Source organism: Hemiscyllium ocellatum, chromosome 5, assembly GCF_020745735.1.
Source record: "Hemiscyllium ocellatum isolate sHemOce1 chromosome 5, sHemOce1.pat.X.cur, whole genome shotgun sequence".
In the NCBI taxonomy this organism is placed as follows: Eukaryota; Metazoa; Chordata; class Chondrichthyes; order Orectolobiformes; family Hemiscylliidae; genus Hemiscyllium; species Hemiscyllium ocellatum.
The window spans coordinates 81922603-81944464 of record NC_083405.1 but is presented as its reverse complement, the minus strand read 5'-3'; the positions used below and the strand labels follow the sequence as shown (position 1 = coordinate 81944464).

The window sequence follows — 21862 nt, the reverse complement described above, 5'->3', positions numbered from 1 at the left end:
GCTACCATAGCTCCACATTTGGAAAACTGTGACATATTGAGCAAAATTAAGCCCTCCTAAATGCTCTAAGGTCTCAGGATAATTAACTTAAACCTGAATGTTTTAATTGTTTGTGACCATCCATGTGAATACTAGAGAGATTGACTCTTAGAATAATAAAAAAAAGCATCAAAAACATTTTGCAGAAATGTAGGACAGAGTTTGTGACTTGGATATAGGGATTGTCTTACGTTTTCACTTCGTAATGCAATTATCCAATTCCCCCTGATTCCGCATAATCTGAAGCCAGTACTTGATCAGACTTTCTGGCTGCCAAGATATGAATGGTCAACTCATATAATAATAATTGCTCCTGTTATACATTCTTTTATTATTAAGATTGAAGTTCCTGCATTCATAATAAAATCAAAGGAAACCTATTAAGTAGTGTAATCAGATTGTGACATGATTTTAAAACTCCCATTGAACTCTCATCATGACATTGCTTATAATTGTTGATGAAAGTCTGTTATTGTTTCAAAATTGCAACACCCTCTTCATTGTTAATAATCATTACTGAGGAGGACTGAATTTATTAAAATATACAACACTACTTTAATAATCTTAGTAATAAAAACTTTTCAAACAAACCAAAAAGCCATACCCAGTTTTCTAAAGTGCCCACCTGCTTACAGTAGAAAGGTGTCATTGCTGGACCACTGTAGTTAAACATTAACATGTTAATGAAGTGAACAAGGATGCTGGGTGCGATCTCAGACTCAGACACAGTGAAAACACACCATTTGAAGATTATCAGGAAGACCAAATAGCCAAATAAGGCAGTCAAGAAAATGACCTCTGGGATAAACTCCAGGAAGATATTGGTAAGTTCCTTAAAGTAACTGAAAATAAATGCAGAAATTCTGAGTGAGTGAGCAACTCTGCATGATCCTGAATAATCCATTTTAATTGCAAAATCACCAAGATTCTGTTATTATGTGAAGAAAATGTTTATGAATTGATAATTGTTATTACAAATAAAATATAGCCAAATAAATCTATACATTAAAAATTGTATTAAAGAATAATTAAACAATGGGACACATTATTTCCAACAAAGGAATAGATTTTTAGCTTTACCACGGCGGCATAATGTATTGTTAAGGCAGCATCCAGAAAAGAAAATATAGTAGCCGATTGCTAATTTTTACTACAGCATTCTGATACTTCTTCCTTCCCTATTATGAAAGGAAACTTCATCCCCTCAACTTCTCACCATCAGATTTTCTTTTCTGTTCTTTGCCCAAATGTTGTTTAAGGCCTACATGAGAAAGATGACAACTTGCCTAATTTACAAATGTAGGACCAGAGAGCTAGTTTTATCTGGATGATGCAGTCATGACACTGATTTGGAAAGTTGCTGCTATTTCTATTATGCATCAGACAGCTGGCCAAATGCAGGAGCTTTTCAATCTCTGACCTCAAGAGGCAGGAGCTACCATTGTACTTAAAGGGCTACTAATCATGCCTTCATTGTTGTTTCTGCTGCGTAGAGCTGTCTGAAAACATTGCTTGCCAAACGTAATCCTATTGTGATACCCATGATCCCAGTCGGTGGGTAGGAAGTGACACATGAGAAATTGAGTCTTCAATTTTGGGCAGGTAGGCCATGCCCAGTATATCTTGTACTTCAAGCCAATACTACTAACACTGATATAGAGACCTAAACTCACTTATTATTATAAATACTATAATTTTCTATTGGCAAGGAAGGGGATATTGTATTTGTACCTTTTGCCATTCAGAGACTTAACTTTGAAGAACTCTGGGTCCTGTGCATTTATAAGGCTGCTACTTCACCTCCCAGTTGATCTGAGTATGCAACCAGAAGATGCTGAACTCAGTTGTTATGCTGTAACATCTGTTTTATGACTTGAAATGTACTTTCCTAAGCATTTACTTCTTCTGCCAAGTTAAAGGAGTGGCTTGTGTCCCAGCCTACCTCTTTATGGGATATGTGGAACAATCCTTGTACCAGTCCTACACTGCCCCCCTCCCACAACTCCTTTTTTGGTACATTGATGACTGCTTTGGTACTACTTCATGCTCCCGTCAATACATTGAAAGATTTGTTCATTTTGCCTTCAGCTTCCACCCCTCTTTGAATTTCATATTGCCCATTTCTGACACTTCACTTCCTTTTCCTGATCTCCTGTCTCCATGTTGGGAAATAAACTGTCCATTGCCATCCATTACAAAGCCACTGACTCCCACAGCTACCTTCATTTGAGTTCGTCACACCCTACATCGTGCAAGTACTCTATCCCATTCTCCCAGTTCCTTCGCCTACATCACATCTGTTCAAATGATGCTACCTTCCAAAACAATGCTGCTGACATGGCTTGCTTCTTCCATGACTGTGGTTTCCCATCTACAATGGCTGACAGGAATGTTAGGGGATTCCGTAGTCAGAAGTACAGACAGACGGTTCTGTGGCCAGCAGAAAAAAAGCAGAATGGTGTGTTGTTTCCCTGGTGCCAGGATCAAGGATGTCTCAGAGAGGGTGCAGAATGTTCTCACGGGGGAGAGGGGCCAGCAGGAGGTCATTGTCCACATTGGAACCAACAACATTGGAAGGGAAAAGGTTGAGACTCTGAAGGGAGATTACAGAGAGTTAGGGAGAAATTTAAAAAGGAGGTCCTCAAGGATAGTAATATTTGGATTACTCCCAGTGCTACGAGCTAGTGAGGACAGGAATAGGAGGATAGAGCAGATGAATGCATGGCTGAGGAGCTGGTGTATGGGAGAAGGATTCACATTTTTGGATCATTGGAATCTCTTTTGGGGAAGAAGTGACCTGTACAAGAAGGACGGATTGCACCTAAATTGGAAAGGAACTAATATACTGGCAGGGAAATTTGCTAGAACTGCTTGTGAGGATTTAAACTAGTAAGATGGGGTGGGTGGGACCCAGGGAGATATTGAGGAAAGAGATCGATCTGAGACGGGTACAGCTGAGAATAGAAGTGAGTCAAATAGTCAGGGCAGGCAGGGACAAGGTAGGACTAGTCAATTAAACTGCATTTTTTTCAATGCAAGGGGCCTAACAGGGAAGGCAGATCAGGGCATTGGTAGGAACATGGGACTGGGATATCATAGCAACTACATGAAACATGGCTCAGGCATGGGCAGGACTGGCAGCTTAATGTTCCAGGATACAAATGCTACAGGAAGGATAGAAAGGGAAGCAAGAGAGGAGGGGGAGTGGCATTTTTAATAAGGGATAGCATTACAGCTGTACTGAGGGAGGATATTCCCAGAAATACATCCAGGAAAGTTATTTGGGTGGAACTGAGATATAAGAAAGGGATGATCACCTTATTGGGATTGTATTATAGACCCCCCAATACTCAGCGGGAAATTGAGAAACAAACTTGTAAGGAGGTCTCAGCTATCTGTAAGAATAATAGGGTAGTTACGGTAGGGGATTTTAACTTTCCAAACATCAACTGGGACTGCCATGGTGTTAAAGGTTTAGATGGAGAGGAATTTTGTAAGTGTGTACGACAATTTTCTGATTCAGTATGTGGATGTACCCACTAGAGAAAGTGCAAAACTTGACCTACTCTTGGGAAATAAGGCAGGGCAGGTGACTGAGGTGTCAGTGGGGGAGCACTTTGGGGCCAGCGACCATAATTCTATTTGTTTTAAAATAGTGATGGAAAAGGATAGACCAGATCTAAAAGTTGAAGTTCTAAATTAGAGAAAGGCCAATTTTGACAGTATTAGGCATGAACTTTTGAAAGCTGATTGGAGACAGATGTTCGCAGGTAAAGGGACGGCTGGAAAATGGGAAGCCTTCAGAAATGAGATAACAAGAATCCAGAGAAAGTATATTCCTGTCGGGTGAAAGGGAAGGCTGGTAACTATAGGGAATGCTGGATGACTAAAGAAGTTGAGGGTTTGGTTAAGAAAAAGAAAGAAGCATATTTCAGGTATAGACAGGATAGATCGAGTGAATCCTTAGTAGAGTATAAAGAAAGTAGGAGTATTCTTAAGAAGGAAATTAGGAGGGCAAAACGGGGACATAAGATAGCTTTGGCAAATAGAATTCAGGAGAATCCAAAGGGTTTTTACAGAGATATTAAGGACAAAAGGGTAATTAGGGAGAGAATAGGTCCCCTCAAAGATCAGCAAGGCGGCCTTTGTGTGGAGCCGCAGAAAATGGGGGAGATACTAAGTGAATATTTTGCATCAGTATTTACTGTGGAAAAGGATATGGAAGATGTAGACTGTAGGGAAATAGATGGTGACATCTTGCAAAATATCTAGATTACAGAGGAGGAAGTGCTGGATGTCTTGAAATGGTTAAAAGTGGATAAATCCCCAGGACCTGATCAGGTGTAGCCGAGAACTCTGTGGGAAGCTAGAGAAGTGATTGCTGGGCCTCTTGCTGAGATATTTGTATAATTGATAGTCACAGGTGAGGTGCTGGAAGACTGGAGGTTGGCAAACGTGGTGCCACTGTTTAAGAAGGGCAGTAAAGACAAGCCAGGGAACTATACATCAGTGAGCCTGACCTCGGTGGTGGGCAAGTTGTTGCAGGGAATCCTGAGGGACAGGATGTACATGTATTTGGAAAGGCAAGGACTGATTCGAGATAGTCAACATGGCTTTGTGCATGGGAAATCATGTCTCACAAACTTGATTGAGTTTTTGAAGAAGTAACAAAGAAGATTGATGAGATAGAGCAGTAGATGTGATCTATATGGACTTCAGTAAGGCATTCAACAGAGTTCCCCATGGAGACTGATTAGCAAGGTTAGATTTCATGGAATACAGGGAGAACTAGCCATTTGGATACAGAACTGGCTCAAAGATAGAAGACAGAGGGTGGTGGTGGAGGGTTGTTTTTGAGACTGGAGGCCTGTGACCATTGGAGTGCCACAAGGATCGGTGCTGGGTCCTCTACTTTTTGTCATTTACATAAATGATTTGGATGCGAGCATTAGAGGTACAGTTAGTAAGTTTGCAGATGACACTAAAATTGGAGGTGTAGTGGACAGCGAAGAGGGTTACCTTAGATTACAACAGGATCTGGACCAGATGGTCCAATGGGCTGAAAAGTGGGAGATGGAGTTTAATTCAGATAAATGCGAGATGCTGCATTTTGGTAAGACAAATCAGGGCTGCACTTATACAATTAATGGTAAGGTCCTAGAGAGTGTTGTTGAACAAAGAGACCTTGGAGTGCAGGTTCATGGTTCCTTGAAAGTGGAGTCACAGATAGATAGGATAGTGAAGAAGGTGTTTGATATACTTTCCTTTATTGGTGAGAGTACTGAGTACAGGAGTTGGGAGGTCATGTTGTGTGGTACAGGACATTGGTTAGGCCACTGTTGGAATATTGAGTGGAATTCTGGTCTCCTTCCTATCGGAAAGATGTTGTGAAACTTGAAAGGGTTCAGAAAAGATTTACAAGGATTTTGCCGGGGTTGGAGGATTTAAGCTATAGGGAGAGGCTGAACAGGCTGGGGCTGTTTTCCCTGGAGCGTTGGAGGCTGAGGAGTGACCTTATAGAGGTTTACAAAATTATGAGGGACATGGAAAGGGTAAATAGGCAAAGTCTTTTCGCTGGGGTCGGTGAGTCCAGAACTAGAGGGCCTAGGTTTAGGGTGAGAGTGGAAAGATATAAAAGAGACATACAGAGCAACTGTTTCTCATAGAGAGTGGTACGTGTATGGAATGAGCTGCCAGAGGAAGTGGTGGAGGCTGTTACAATTGCAACATTTAAGAGGCATTTGGATGGGTATATGAATAGGAAGGGTTTGGAGGGAGATGGGCCGGGTGCTGGCAGGTGGGACTAGATTGGGTTGAGATATCTGGTCGGCATGGACGGGTTGGACTGAAGGGTCTGTTTCCATGCTGTACATCTCTATGACTGTGAGCGACTAGGCTTACAGATTCAACTTGTCCATGCCGACCAGATATCCCAACCCAATCTAGTCCCAACTGCCAGCACCCGGCCCATATCCTTCCTATTCATATACCCATCCAAATGCCTCTTAAATATTGCAATTGTACCAGCCTCCACCACTTCCTCTGGCAGCTCATTCCATACACGTACCACCATCTGCGTGAAGAAGTTGCCCCTTAGGTCTCTTTTATATCTTCCCCCTATGCTAAGACTCAGTTTGTTAATGTGCTTTTGGAATCATTGACAATATTGCAACTATGGCAGTTGCAGTGAGAAGTAATGGAATGTTTTGTAGAGATTCTAGACATTTTGAGCTCCCATGCTTGGATGATGGAAGAATCCATCCAAGCTAATGTTGTGCTCATGTCTCAGATGTATGCATACAGCTTCCTCTGTTGAGGAAGACTCTCTGTTGAGAGACTGGTGGTGCTCATGGAGAATGGATCCATCAGCTGATGCACGCAGAGCTGCATACCATCGCCTTCTCCATATATTCAATACAGCAACAGCAAAACAACAGGCAGATAAGGCACCTGGAATCTCCATCTGGTCCTACTCTTCAATTGAGGAAGAAGCTACAAGTGTGCCTGACAAGGTTAGATTCATGGCTACCTTCTACTTCTTCGTCCTCCTCTCAGGGAGCTGTATGGATAGCACTTTCCAATGCTTCTGCTAGTGACAGCAGCACCTCAAATAGCCATAATAACAGGAGAATTCTGCATGTATGTGGAAACCTGTCAGCATATTATAACCTTCTATTTCTTAGATGGCCAGACAACGGCTGCCAAAATCATCATAGCCACAGAACAGCCAAATCAGCTTTGCATGACTATACTAACACACAATGATATAAAACAACACACAAGAAAACCTTCTTTTTCTCCAAATGCAGCTGCCAAAGTTGAAAATATCTAAGAATAGCTTCCCTGGAAATTAACTTCTTTCCACCTCATTTTTATCAGTCTTGCTGTGACTTCATTATCTATGTAAAGTTGTGCATGTGTTTCCCACTACAGGGCCAAGCAAGTGAAAGAAATTACATTTTAAAAACAAAATTGTTTTCAGATTTATCTTGTGTAGGAGTCCAGTTTTCCTTCCAATTGGCTAATGGTTGTCAAGCTTTCTATGGGGATTGGGTGGCTAGACACCAGAGGTGTAACAGTAATGGTACTTGCTTTTGTATCATGCTAATTAGGTAACCTTCTGATCCTGGGAAGTCCAGTGGAATCAACTGTAGTAGCAGATGTGATCTCTGAGGAAGTTCAGGTTTTTATAACTGACTGTTAATTCTCAAATGACTCATTATTGTGAAAATTCTAAGTCAAGTCATAATTAACAAAAAGCAGTATGGTTCCATGATAACTATTCCAATGGTGATAATTACTAACCATTTTCTGTACCTCTGAATCATCTGTCCTTGTCTAGAGCTAAAATAAAATTGCTATTGTTTGGTTCCCTACCAAAGCTCGCTTTAAAGCCTCTTAACATGGTTATCAGATTATTTTCTCAAATCACACTTCTGTTGTGGGTTCGTAGCTTATTCTTTAAGTTTTTTTCCATAACCTCACAGGTTCCATGATCAATGACCCTACACCTTTGTGATTCAACCCTATTCTTCTGCTGATAACTTAATATTATGACTCTAATGATAATAGGTTCTCACTATCTATAATCTGCTCTGTAAAGAAACTGAAGCATTACATCTTGATCCTCTCCATGACTTTCAGCGAGTTGAAGAAAATGTAGTTTCTTTTAATTTTACAAAGACATTGTTTCCTTATGTTTCTCTAAAAAAAACCCTTATTTCACTTTAGTGTCATTCTTAGTCTACTGGCATTCTTTCTTGCCTGCCTACTTGGACATCAGTTGAAACTCCATGTAACTTGTTTTCTGCTATTAAACCAAGCATTTTTTTCCACTTCACAGATCGTAATTCCCATGAAGTCGAGCCCCGACCCAAAAGCCTCATTCCTGATGAAGGGCTTATGCCTAAAACATTGATTCTCCTGTTCCTCAGATGCTGCCTGACCTGCTGTGCTTTTCCAGCACCACGCCCTCGACTCTGATCTCCAACATCTGCAGGCCTTACTTTCTCCAATGTCTTAAATATGACCACCATGGACATGAATTTTATTGAGTTGGGGCTGTAGGTTGAGAGTTGGTGTGCAGGCCATTTGGCATTGCAGTGGGCCCTTCTTGCTAAGTCTGCAAGCCACACAATGATGGAGGTGACCTCTCAAGTCAAAAAGTGAAGTGCTGGAAAAGCACAGCAGGTCAGACAGCATCCAAGGAGCAGGAGTTGCTGTTTCGGGCATAAACCCTTCATCAGGAATGATGGTGATGGACTTATGCCTGAAAGGTAAACTCTCCAGCTCCTTGGATGCTACCTGACCTGCTGTGCTTTTCCAGCACCACACTTTTTGATTCTATCTCCAGCATCTGCAGTACCCACTTTCTCGATGGCCTTTCAAGGGCAACTAGGGATGAGTTGCCCATATCCCATTATTTTAAAATAATTTAAATAAACTTGAAAAAAGCAAACTGGGGTATTGGTAGTCCATCCTGAAATTTAACCCCTATACAATTCATTGGTGATGCTTTTCTTCAAAACAATTGCTCATGGGATATGGACATCAGAGGCCAAGCCAGCCGGCATTTATTGCCCATTTTAGTTGCCCTTGAGAAGGTGGTGGTGGGTGGTCTCTTGAACCGCTGCAGTCAATATGTTGAAAGTAAACCTACAATCTCATGAGATAGGGAGGTCTAGGATTTGTGACTCAGCAATATTGAAGAAACAGAGATATAATTCCAAGTAAGGATGATGAATGACTCAGAGAGGAATTTGAAGGTGGTAATGTTCCCATGCATGTGCTGCCCATGTCCTTCTAGAAGGAAATGGTCATGGGTTTGGAAGGTGCTGTCTAAGAATCTTCTGGTGAATTTCTGCAGTGCATGCTTAAGATTGTACACACTTCAGCTGCTGAGCATGGGTGGTGGAGATAGTGGATGTTTATGGGATGTGGTGCCAATCAAGTGGGCTGTCTTATCCTGGATTGTGTCAAGCTTCTTACCTGTTGTTGGAGTTGCACTCATCTAATTAAGTGGGGAATATTCCATCACACTCCTGACTTGCTTTGTAATTGGTTGGCAGGCTGGGGGAAGGCAGAAGGTGAGCTAGTTGCTGCATGATTCTTAGCCTTTGACCTACTTTCATGGTCATTGTATTTATATGGTTAGGCCAGTTTGAGTTTCTGGTCCATGGTAATCACCCAGAATGTTGATAGTGGATAATTCAGTGATGGTAATGCCTTTGAATGTCAAAGGGTGAGAGATTATCGCTGAGTGAAGAAAGTCATTGTCTGGCATTTGTGTGGCACAAAAATTACTTGCCATTTTCTGCCAAAGCTTGGATATTATCCAGGTTTCCTGCATTTGGACATGGATTGCTTCAGTATCTGAGGAGTTGCAAATGCTGCTGAACATTGTGCAATCAACAGCAAACATCCTCACTTCTGACATTCTGGTAGATGGAGGTCATTAATGAAGCAAATGAATGTAGTTGGACCAAGGATACTATCTTGAAGAATTTATGCAGAGATATTCTGGAACTGAAATGACTGTGTTCCAAAAAATCACAACTGTTTTCCTTTGTGCCAGGTGTAACTCCAACCTGAAGAGATTTACATTACCTACAGTAGTGGAAACAGGCCATTAGGCCCACCAACCCACTGAAGAGTAACCCACCCAGACCCATTGCCCTACATTTACCCCTGACTAATGCACCGAACATTATAGGCAATTTAACATGGCAATTGATCTTGCCTGCACGTCTTTGGACTGTGGGAGGAAACCCATGCAGACATGGGGGGGATCATGCAACCTCCACACAGACAGTGCCCCAAGGCTGGAATCAAACCTGGGTCCCTGGCATTGTGAAGCAGCAGTGCTAACCATGAGCCACCATGCTGCCCTTGGATTCCCATTGTCTCCAGTTTTGCTTGTATTTGTTGATGCATCACGAGGTGAAATGTGGCCTCAATGTCAAAGGCAATGACTCTCACCCCTCACTGATCTTTCAGTGTTGGAAGACTACACCTGAATCAGGTTAAATAACTTTACAAAGGAAATTGAATCAATCAACCACATAATGGCCCTCTAATCTTGGGAGAGTGTCTATCATTCTTATCTGGGCTGATGACCATGCAATCTGGCCCATTAATTGTTAGGTTCTTGAGAGTTGTGTCAGGTACTAATGCCATGAAGAGTTGAAATCAGGAAAAGCTGCTGATGAAAATTCAGCCCAAATGTTGGAATTCTCTTCCAGCATTTCTCCCACACAGTACGCAAAAAAATGCAATTCTCTCATTATTTCATTATGGTCTCTATTTTATTTGTGATGCTGTAGTATGTGCTCAGACTAATTATCTATTCTTATTTCTATCAGCTACCCCTACAATATATGACATAATCTTCTTGTTCCTTTCATCTGCACCGTGGAAACAATTCTAATTACACTGAAATAGAAAATCCTGTGTCATGGATTAGTAATTCAGAATTCCTGGCAGAGAAATTCCCCTCCCATGGCTCCATTGTCAATGACATTTACTTTTCATGGGGTGAGTGGAGGCTCCACTTCCTACAAATCATGATGAAGATATAACTCAAAGACAGAATAAAGGTTTTATTAGTAGTAATCTATTGATAATTTGAGGGCTCTGTTCTATTGCTATTTACATGATACAAAAACCACTAGGCACGTGGATTATGTTGAATCAGTATTTGTATGTAAAACAAATGTTTACACAGTTAATGCTCTGTGTGGAAACAATAGCACTTGGATTAAAAGAATTAATTATACTCAAACCGTGACTAAGCAGACTAAGTATGTGAAGCTCCTATCCTTTAATTGGAATGGTAGGTAAGTAAAAAGAACTTCTGAAAAATCCAATTTAACAGCACTAGATGGAAACCATGCACCACAAGTATGCAATACTTTCTCGAGGAGAAATAATATGTTGACCAAGGTAAAAGAGGCCAATGCTGGGAAGTGAAATGTTTTCCCACAGTTATTAGGAGAAAGTGAAGACTGCAGATGCTGGTGATCAGAGCTGAAAATGTGCTGCTGGTAAAGCTCAGCAGGTCAGGCAGCATCCAAGGAGCAGAAGAATCAACGTTTCGGGCATGAGCCCTTCTTCAGGAATTGGGCATGAGCCCTTCATTCCTGCAGAAGGGCTCATGCCCGAAACGTCGATTCTCCTGCTCCTTGGATGCTGCCTGACCTGCTGCGCTTTTCCAGCAACACATTTTCAGCTCCCACAGTTATTACCCAAGACAATTAAAGATATAAAGTAAAGCTCCTTCGAATCTAACTTGATACTGTGCCTCCAACTCTTAGAATAATATCTCCGTGCCTGTACTAATGCAAAACATTTTATTTTTGAATCCTGCCAATTGGTCAATTTGTCAAAATTGGTCAATTTTGATACACTAATCTGTATTAGGTTTGCCTAACTCATTTCTTTAGGAGTTTGTTAGATATCAATGTGTGGTGATTTTTGCTTAGTCTATCACTGATTCAGATTGAGACACGAGAGGTGAAAAGGATGTTTGTTTGTAACAGTTGTGCAGTTCAGAATATTCTTTTTCAAAAGCAAGTATTGAGCAGAAAATAATCCAGTAGTTTTTCCATTTGGTTTTCATCATTATCTTTAGCTTTCTGTAATCTTTTTAAAATTGTAAATGTTTACTGACTGAGATGTGAGAATTGGGGTAAAATTTCAGTGATGGGTTCTTCCGATTTCTTTTATTGCAACTCTGGAAGATCAATGGGATTCCTGGCACAATGGGCACTTATGGATGCCATTCCAACATTTTCACTGATTTCACACCAAAATAACAGCAGAAAATTGGGAGAATTCCATCTTAATATTTTCACTATAATCATGTCACCATTTTTTACCAGTGTCTCTGATAAGAATTTTACCTCTTACAGAATTCCAACGTTAATATGGCAAGATTTACACCACGCTATATAGTTTGAATTTTAAAGGGCTAATTAAAGCAAACAAAATCTCTTTCCATTTAAAGAACCTCAATACTTTTAAGAAAAGCAAAAACACTGAAGAGTTGACATTTGAGATATTTTTAAATGTAATAGGGTGATTAAACAATCAATATGAGGCATGATATTCTTAAGCAACCTCTCATTTTCTGACTGCTTTTACATGTTGTAGCCAGACCTGTATACTCACATGTGATTCAATAAACTTAGTGTGACTCCGAAAAGCATGTGAAAGACCCCCAGAATGACTGACATTTTCATCTTGTAGGAATTCATAAATGTTAGCTTATTTACAGCAATGTTCCAAATCTGAGAACAAATAAAAATGAAGCTTAACATTGAAATTGGCAACATCATTAGACTTTATGCAATGAAGAATAATGAAACGGCAACTGAAATAGTCATAAAATGGAGTTGCAGATGTGTGAAGCCAGGTCCAGATTGCAGGACAAAACAAGTGAAGTAACTAAAGTGGTACTGTTTTGGTGACATCAAAGTTAGGTTTTAAAAGACTCTGAAGAAGGGAGATTAGGTAATGAAAGCGAAAATGTTGGAAACAGGAAGCAGGCCAGGTGTCTGTGGAGAGAGGAAAGTGGAGTTAGTAGAAGGTGACCATGTATTCCCACTTTTCAGCGACACTGCCTCCATGAGATATTGTACTCCTGAGCAAACAATGTCCCCAATGCAAACATTTCAGGAAAAATTACAGAGGACAATTCAGAGATCAAAGTTGGAATGTTAAAATAGAATACTCTGGGAAAGATTTTATAAAAAGGAATAAATGTTGGAAATTTCAGAATTTTAAAGCCACCTACTGGATCGATGCCAAATGGATAGGGTTTTCCTGAAAATACTCCTCGCACTGCAGGATTCAATTGGAGTACGGATGAGTTCTGTAAAGTTTCATTGCTGAAGAAACAAGTATTAATGAATATCTTCAAAATCAGTATCTATAATGATAATGTTGCAAGGTGCATTAATAAAAGCTATGGATGTATTGTAGGTATGCTACTGGACTATTATTTCAGAGACTTGGATGACTGATTCAGAGACAATGTACAAATTCCACTAAGGCAGCCAGTTATGAAATTCAATTAATCTGAAATAAACAGTTAATATTATTCATGATGATCATGAAATTGAAATCTTCATAAATACCTATTTGCTTCACTGCTTAAGAGCAGAAAATCTGCTGTTCTAACCTCGTCTGGCCGACAAGTGACTCCAGCTCCATAGCTGTCTGTTTGACTCTTAACTAGCATTTGAAATGGCCTACTTAGTTACTCAGTTATAACAATATGGAAATGTCACTGGAGTACCATCATCATACAGACTACAACATCTTGAAGAATGGCTTACCACTGCCTGTTCTAAGGAAATTAGAGACGTACAATAAATTCTGGTACTTGTTAACAACACCCACAGCTCATGAATAAATGATAACATTTATTTTCACTGTTATATTCTCACATTTACAAAGTTTTATACAAGTAGTCTTCAGAATAGTAATTATAACTGAAAGATTGTAAAGACAGATTCGATCCATGTATCTGCTTAAAAATGTGTTTTTAGAGAGACAAATTCAACAACTTGCTTGTCTTTACCTGTTGGCTGAACTGAGTTTTTAATCTTTATTATGTTTCAAAAGTGTTAAATTCAACTGGTTATCATAGTGCTAAACAAATAGAAGTAAAACCAGACTTCATGGTAACCTGCATTGGCATTTAGCTACCTCAAGAGGGAGTCACTTCTCACAACTACTGCTTAAGTACACTTCTATAGCTTCGAAATAGTGGAACGATCTCCGGAAGTTAAAATGATCAGAATTTAACAGGGTGAATATGCTATCAATAAAGCTGACAGATGGTCTTATAATCAGCTTAAAAACCAGTTATTTTCTGCAATATTCAAACAATACAAAATGTGTTGCTGCTCTGAAATTGACCCAACAAAGAATGCTTGTAAATTGACAACTTTTCACACTGAGCCTCTGACCTCAGGAAATTAGAGGCAGGTCATGGAGAAAATACTCTCTGCTCTTGTCGGTCTGTCTGTCTCCTTTTCTTCCAGAAACAAAATAAACTGTGAGGTTAGCAGAAGGTTGTTTGTATTTTATAAGTGTGAATCAGCTGGCTTTGAAATACGTTTGATTGAAAATCACTTATCCCTAAGGAGCTTTGTTAGGAGCTTTGGAAATTGTTGATTTCATTCTGAAAAATGCATTTTGTTTGTTTGATACCTTAACAAAATAAATAGCTAGCACTGCTGATGCAGCATCAAAGTCGAGGAAGCAAGTTGAATACTTGAAATTTGATTTCCCGATCTGATATCTCTCCTACATTCCAGGGAAGACTGTATATGGACATTCTGAATAATAGTTTCTGGGAAAGAACTCAGTGTTTCCTTTTATGAAAGACAATTTGCCATTTGTGCTCACCAAAACTACCCAGATGTCACACTGGAGAGGACTGTCACCTACCAGCCTCATTTCAATCAACACTGATCTAATTTAAATCCCAGGGTGCATCTGACTGACTATCACTGGAGTGACATTGTTAGAGCACTTTGGCAAAGTTGCAGAGGTACCAATCTGCTGTAGACGACTGCTCTGCCTCATAGTCCTGCAGCCACCTTGCAAGTGCTGTGGATATGCAGCAAAATTGTCACCACAAGGACACTAATGTCCACTCTTGGTTCTGTCCTGTAATGTCCTACCTGATATTCTCTGTAAGATTAAGAAGACAAAACTGACTTTGTCACTATGAAGATTGAAAATGAACCACCAAGAAAGTCCTTAAAATAGTGTCAGTCATCCTGGGAAACATATATATTAAGCTTAAATCAACCCACAATCAAAATGGAAGAACCAAACCTCATTGTTGACACAAAATCAGAGGCCCCTAGCTTTGACCTGTCTTGATGACTGTAAATAGTGTTCAACCTAATCTGCATCGGGCATGATTGACGTTGCTATCAGGTCCATAGCTGAAGATGAGGGATGGTTTGTAGTGCAATTGTAACCAAAATGCAATACATCATCGCAAACTGTCCACACCAATTTTATTGTGGGAGGAATCTGATTTATCAATGTGGCACTTCAGGAGGCAACCTAATGGTAGACAAACTAGATATCTATTAGCATTTTCCCATTGTATGACATGGTAGTAACAAAAACCAGTTTGTTGCCTTGAAATTGTATCTTAGGGTGACCAAAGATAATTGAATGATTTAGTAGGTGAGATAGAGAGAAACAATTTTCTCTGGCGGCAGAATCTCAAAGAAAGGATCTTAATTTTAAAATGAGAGCAAGGCCATTCAAGGAAGCATTTCTTAAAAGAAAAACTGTGGAAATCTAGGAAGGTTTCCCTCATGAAATGTTGCGCTTAGGTCAATTGAAACTTTCAAAACTGACATTAATAATCTTTTATTGGGATAGAGTTTCAAATTGAGGTAGGTGGGTGGAGTTAAGAAACAGCTAATCCTTACTGATTTTTAAAAATACATTTTCAGGATGTGGACATCTTCGGCTAGGCAGAATTCATTGCACAGTCCTAATTACTTTGAGAAAGTGATGGTGATCTGCCTTCTTGAGCCACTCCAGTCCATGCAGGAGGGAAGGAGTTCCAGGACTTTGATCCAGGGGTGGTGACACGATTCTAAGTCAAGATGGTGAGTGGCTTGGACAAAGTTTGTAGATGCTGGTGTTTCTGTGTATTGTCATACTTGCCCTTCTAGGTAGTTGAGCTCAAGGTGATGACTAAGGAACCTTTCTGAGTTATTGCAGTACATTTTGCAGATGGAACACACTGCTGCCTCTGCTGGTGGAGGGATTGAATGTCAATGTTTTGAGTATTGTTGGAGCTGCAACTTTTGAGCGAAAAGTAGACTATTCCTTCACACTCCTGACCCATGCCCGGTTGTAAGTAGTCAGTCTTGGAAGAGTCAGGATTTGTTACTTGCTGCAGAATTCCTAGCTTCTGATCTGCTCTTGTAGACACAGTATTTATTTGGCTTGTTCAGCTCAGTTCCTGGTCAATGGTAACCAACAGACATTGAGGGATTCAGCAATGGTGATTTCATTGACTGTTAAGGGGAGATGGTTAGCTTCTCTCTTATTGGAACTGGTCATTGCTTGGCACACCATAGACTATAAGATACAGGAGCAGAAATTAGGCCATTTGGCTCATCAAGTCTGCTCTGCCATTCAATTGTGGCTGTTAAGTTTCTCAACTCCATTTTGCCGTTTTCTCTCTGTAACCCTTGATCCCCTTGACAATCAAGGAACCTATCTATCTTTGTCTTAAATACACTCTATGACCTGGCCTCCACATCCTTCTGTGGCAATGACTTCCATAGATTCACCACTCTTTGGCTGAAGAAGTTTCTCCTTTTCTCCATTCTAAAGAGTCTTCCCTTTACTCTAAGACTGTGCCCTCGAGTCCTAGTCTCTCCCCTGCCAATGGAAACATCTTCCCAATGTCCACTTTGTCTAGGCCATTCAGTATTCTGTACTTTAATTAAATCCCCTTCATCCTTCTAAACTCCATTGAGTATAAATGCAGAATTTTCAAACATTCCTCATATGTTAAGTCTTTCAGTCCTAGGATTATTCTCATGAATCTCCTCTGGAGTCACTTCAGGGCCATACATTCTTCCTGAGATATGGGATCCAAAATTGTTCACAATACTCCAAATGTGGTCTGACCAGAGCTTTATAAACCCTCAGAAGTACACCCACTGCTTTTATATTCCAGTCCTTTCAAACTAAATGCCAACATTATATTTGCCTTCCTAACTATTGACTCAACCTGCAAGTTTACCTTCAGAGAAACCTGGACTAGAACTCCCAAGTCTCTTTGCACTTCAGACTTCTGAATTTTCTTCCCATTTAGAAAATAGTCCATACCTCTATTCTTCTTACTAAAATACACTCACACTTTCACACATTGTATCCCATCTGCCACTTCTTTGCCTACTCTCTTAATGTATCTAATCCTTCTGCAGCTTCCCTGCCTCCTCAATACTATTTGTCCCTGTACCTATCTTTGTAACATCTGCAAACTGAACCAGAATGCTATCAGTTCCTTCAAATAGATCTTTAATGTACAAAATGAAAAGTTGTGGTTCCTTGGGGAATACTCTTAGTCACTGAGAGGGAGTCTTTTATCCCCACTCTCTGCTTTCTGCCAGACAGCCAATCTTCTATCCTTGTTAGCACCTTGCCTCTAACTCTATGGGTTCTTACCTTACTCAGCAGCCTCCTGTGCGTCACCTTGTCAAAGGCCTTCTGGAAATCTAGGTAGATAACATCTTGGCCTAATAAAGAATTCTAACAGATTTGTCAGGCATGACTTTCCCTTTAATGAAACCATGCTGCCTTTGACTTATTTTACCATGACTCATCCTTCAGAATGGACTCTAAAAATCTTACCAACGACCAAGGTTAGGCTAATTGGCCTGTAATTTCCCATCTTTTGCCTTACTCCTTTCTTAATGGGAGGGGGGAGGGTTACATTAGTGACTTTCCAGTTGTCTGGGACCCACCCTGACCTAAGCAATTCCTGCATGATCACCACTAACAACTCCACTATCTCGTCAGCTATCTCCTTCAGAATCTGGACTGCAATCCATCTGGTCCAGGTTTTTTATCCATCTTTCAGACTTTTTCAGTTTTTCTAGCACTTTCTCCTTTGTCATGGCCACTATACTCACCTCTGCCCTCCAATTCTCTTGAATTTTTGGCATGTTACTTGTGTCTTCTATATTGAAGACTGACACAAAGTTCTTATTCAGTTCCTCGGCCATTTCTTTCTTCCCCCATTACTACTCCTCCATTTTCCATCAGCCTAATGCCTACTTCTGCCTCTCTTTTGCCCTTTATATGTCTAAAGAAACTCTTGCACTCTTCTTTTATATTACTGGCTAGCTTACCCTCACATTTAATCTTCTCCCTCGTTATTTCTTTTCTTGTTGTCCTTTGTTAGTAAGCTTTGTAAGCTTTGTAATTCTTTGGCTTCCCACTGCCCTTCACTACATTATCTACTTTCTCTTTTGCTTTTATGCTGCCCAGACTTCCCTTGTCAGCCATGGTTGCCTCATCTTCCCTTTTAATATGCTCCTTTTTCTGAGAGATAAGTCTCTGCTATGTCTCCCAAATTACTCCTGAAAATTCTTGCCATTGCTGTCCCACTGACTTTCCTGCCATGCTCCTCTCCTAGCCAATTCTGGTCAGCTCCTCCCTCATGCCTTTATTCAACTCTAATACCATTACATCTGATTATATCTTCTCCCACTCAAATTGCAGAGTAAAGTCAATCATTTTATGGTCACTGTCTCCTAGGAGTTCCCTTGTCTTAAGCTCCCTTATCAAGTTTGCTTCATTACACTCGTTTGGTATAAATGGTTCATGCCACTTATCAGTCCAAGCCTGGAAATTCGACATTTCAGGAATTCCTGAAGAAGGGCTCATGCCCAAAATGTCAATTCTCCTGCTCCTTGGATGCTGCCTGACCTGCTGCGCTTTTCCAGCAACACATTTTCAGCTCTGATATCCAGCATCTGCAGACCTCACTTTCTCCTACAAGCCTGGAAATTGTCCAACTCTTACTGCATTAAGACATGGATTGCCTCAGTACCTGAGGAGTTGTGAATAGTGCTGATCATTGCATAATCATCAGTGACCATTCCCACTTTTGAAAGGAAGGGCATTAATAAAGGAGCTGAAGATGGTTGGACTTAGGACACTACTCTGAGGAAGTTTTACAGTAATGCGCGGGAGCTGAGATGGCTGACTTTGAATAACCATAACTGTCTTCCTTTGTCTTCCTTTGACTCCAACTAGCGAAGACTTCTTCTTCTGATTCCCATTGACCCCAATTTTACTAGGGCTCCTTAATGCCTCACTGAATCAAATATTTACTTGTCGTGGGGAGTCACCCTCACTTCCTTTCTCAAGTTCCACCCTTTTTTTTGTCCATATTTGCATCAAGGAATTCATGAGGTCAGTATCTGGGTAGGTCTGGTGGAACCCATACTGAATATCAGTGAACAGGTTATTACTGAGTAAATGCCACTTGATAGCACTGTCACTGTCACCGACATCTGCTATCACTTTGGTGATCGAGAGTTGTAATTGGAGTTGGATTGTTCCACTGTTACATGGCCAGGACATATCTGGGCATTTCTACTCATTGCACATATACTAGATGATTCTGCACTGTTGTCAGAATGTTGTCACAGCCCAATGCTTTGTTGTATTCAGTGCCTTAAACCATTTTTTAATATCATGTGGTGTGAATTGAATTGGCTAAAGGCTGGTTTCTGGCATCTCCTCAATTAAATTGTTTAACTGTCTGCTACCTTTGTTGACCTGATATATGAGGACTGCGGAGCTTAAACAATCTCTTGTTCCTGTCCGTTGCATGCTGCTTCCATTGTTTGACATGCAAATAATCCTGTGTTGTAGCTTCAGCAGGTTAGTTTCTCATTTCAGTTAATGCCTGATACTGCTCCTGGCATGCTTTCCTGCAATAATCATTAAAAAAGTTTGATTCCCTGGTTCTGTCGTAAGAGTAAACTGGAAGATAGTCTGAGCCGTAAAGTTATAGGTTGTGGTTGAATATAATTCTGTTTCTGCAGATGGCCTACATAACTTTATGGATGCCCAGGCTTGAGTTTCTAGATCTGTTTGATATTCATCCCACTTGCCATAGTGGCAGCGCCAAACAAGTCAACAGAGGGTATTCTAAATGTGAAGACAGGATCTTGTCTCCCAAGGACAATGTAGTGGTCACACCTTCCAATACTATCAAGGACAGCTGTATCAGTGATAAATAGGTTGGTGTTGACAAACTTTAGTACGTCTTGCTGGTTCCCTCAGTATCGACTGTAGACCCAGTATAGCAGCTATGTCCTTTAGGACTTGATCAGCTCAGTCAGTTATAGTGTAAATGAGCCACTGTTCATGATGAACACTGAAACCCTCCAACCCAGGGTACATTCTGTGCCCTTCCTACCCTCAGTGCGTCCTCCATGTTCAGCATGGACAAGAACAAATTCATCAGTCAAAGGATAAGGGTGTAGGTGGTAATCAGCAGGATATTTTCTTGTCCATTCAATTTACTAGGGAAATTCTTCTATGACTGATTTACTCGAGAGTAGGTTTGGCTACTTTAAGAGTGAGTTGTCCTCATGTATTTTTAGCATTGTTGTGCAACATTTCAGTGGATGACCTACAGATCAAGAGATCCATTTGGGTTATCTCATTGTTTAACAGAACATTTTGTTGTAGAGTGTGCGGGGGATATATGTGTCCTTGTGGGACTAATCTGTGAGGCTGAACAAACTGACAACTAGAAGTTGAGCCTGATAATAAGAAAGTCTGATTGACATAATGGAAGAAAAATCATTATTGATCTAGGTCAGTTTCACATTACTATATAAGAGTCCTTATGTTGCTCAAGGACACACTCATATACCAAACATACCTCCAAGGTCCATTTGGCTGGAACATAGCTCTGACATTCCATGCTGATCCAAAGAGGTTGAAAGTTTTGGAGAAGCAGTCATTGTATATGAGACCAGTATAGATTGAAAAGAGTCCCATTAACAGAATAATATAACGTCCATGACAGAAAATGGTCAGAATCTAAACAAAATAAAGATTATTTAAATCTAATATAAGTGCTGCAAGTAGTGAAAGGATTCAGTGCATTATAAATGTTACTAGATTAATTGCATTTAATATTTGATTAAAAAAGGTCATTTTTAAATGTTGCGAAAAAAATGTAAGTAGTATTCTTATTAATTACTTCAAATTTTCTGTTATCTAGCATGCAATGGGAAAGGAGTAGTGCCAGTAAATCAAAATGCTGGTTAACCCAGTGGTTAATAATACAGCTATTTGGGGAACTGATCGAAGCTGGTTCTTTTGCAATCAATTCACACTGACAACATTGGTATTATAACACAGGAGCTTTGCCTGTTACATTCGTTTAAAACTGTCAATGTTTAAAACATGATTGTGGTCCCATGGGCATAAATATTATGGGCAAACACTTTAACACAGTCAGCCTGTCATCATGATAATGCAGAGCTTTAGTAAGGAGATAATTTTGTTTTGACCCAGTGTTTAACTTTCAATGTTAAGGTCCTTATGAGGACTTGGGCACCACTTGTACATTGTAGACACTGCAGTGGTTTTTAATGTTAACATGGATGTGGGTGCAAGTGGCCATGCATGGGTTTCTCAAGGGAAACTGCATTTTGTAACCTGGCAACAGGTACTGGTTGATAGAGCATTCCAGTTTCTGCAAGGCCAGATAACAACATTTTATTGAAATATATTTTGGATTACTTTAATCAACAGTTATAAGTGTTCATCAATTAAACATTTGAGAACTATGAAATTAAAATTAATTACAAATTGAAAATCTAAACTACTTAGGTTCTAGTTTCATTTTACAGTATAATAGGGTTAGTTATCCTATTGTGGGGATTGCCATTTGTTTTATCATCTGTTGGGATGTTTATTTAGTGAAAGAAAACACTTACCTCATTCTTCATCTCTATGTTTTTGTGGTGTCTTTCATATAAGATCATCCCTACAGCCATTATTGTCATAACTAGTCCATGCCCACAGTCACCAAACATGATAGCGAAAACGAAAGGGAATGTGATGATGCTGTAAGGGGCTTCATAGAGATAAAACAGCAACTTCAGTACGTTAACATTACTAATCAGCACTGTTTGAAGTGCAATTTCTGAGCTCTGAGGACAAAATTTTATTTATGTAGCATCTTTTCTTTCCTCGGGATAACCAAAACTTTCCTAAAGCCATGAATTAC

At 40.0% G+C, this 21862-nt stretch overlaps 1 protein-coding gene across 1 annotated transcript in view; it reads right to left on the bottom strand.

The window, feature by feature from the left end:
• LOC132816205 (V-type proton ATPase 116 kDa subunit a 1-like) overlaps window positions 1-21862 on the bottom strand; it is a 138521-nt gene that overhangs the window by 37672 nt on the left and 78987 nt on the right. The window contains exons 11-15 of the mRNA XM_060825698.1: window positions 21570-21709; window positions 20504-20664; window positions 12833-12926; window positions 12208-12326; window positions 665-881 (exon numbers count right to left, since the gene is read on the bottom strand). Of these exons, the coding sequence (XP_060681681.1) occupies window positions 665-881; window positions 12208-12326; window positions 12833-12926; window positions 20504-20664; window positions 21570-21709 (731 nt within the window). The remainder of the gene's footprint in view (window positions 1-664; window positions 882-12207; window positions 12327-12832; window positions 12927-20503; window positions 20665-21569; window positions 21710-21862) is intronic.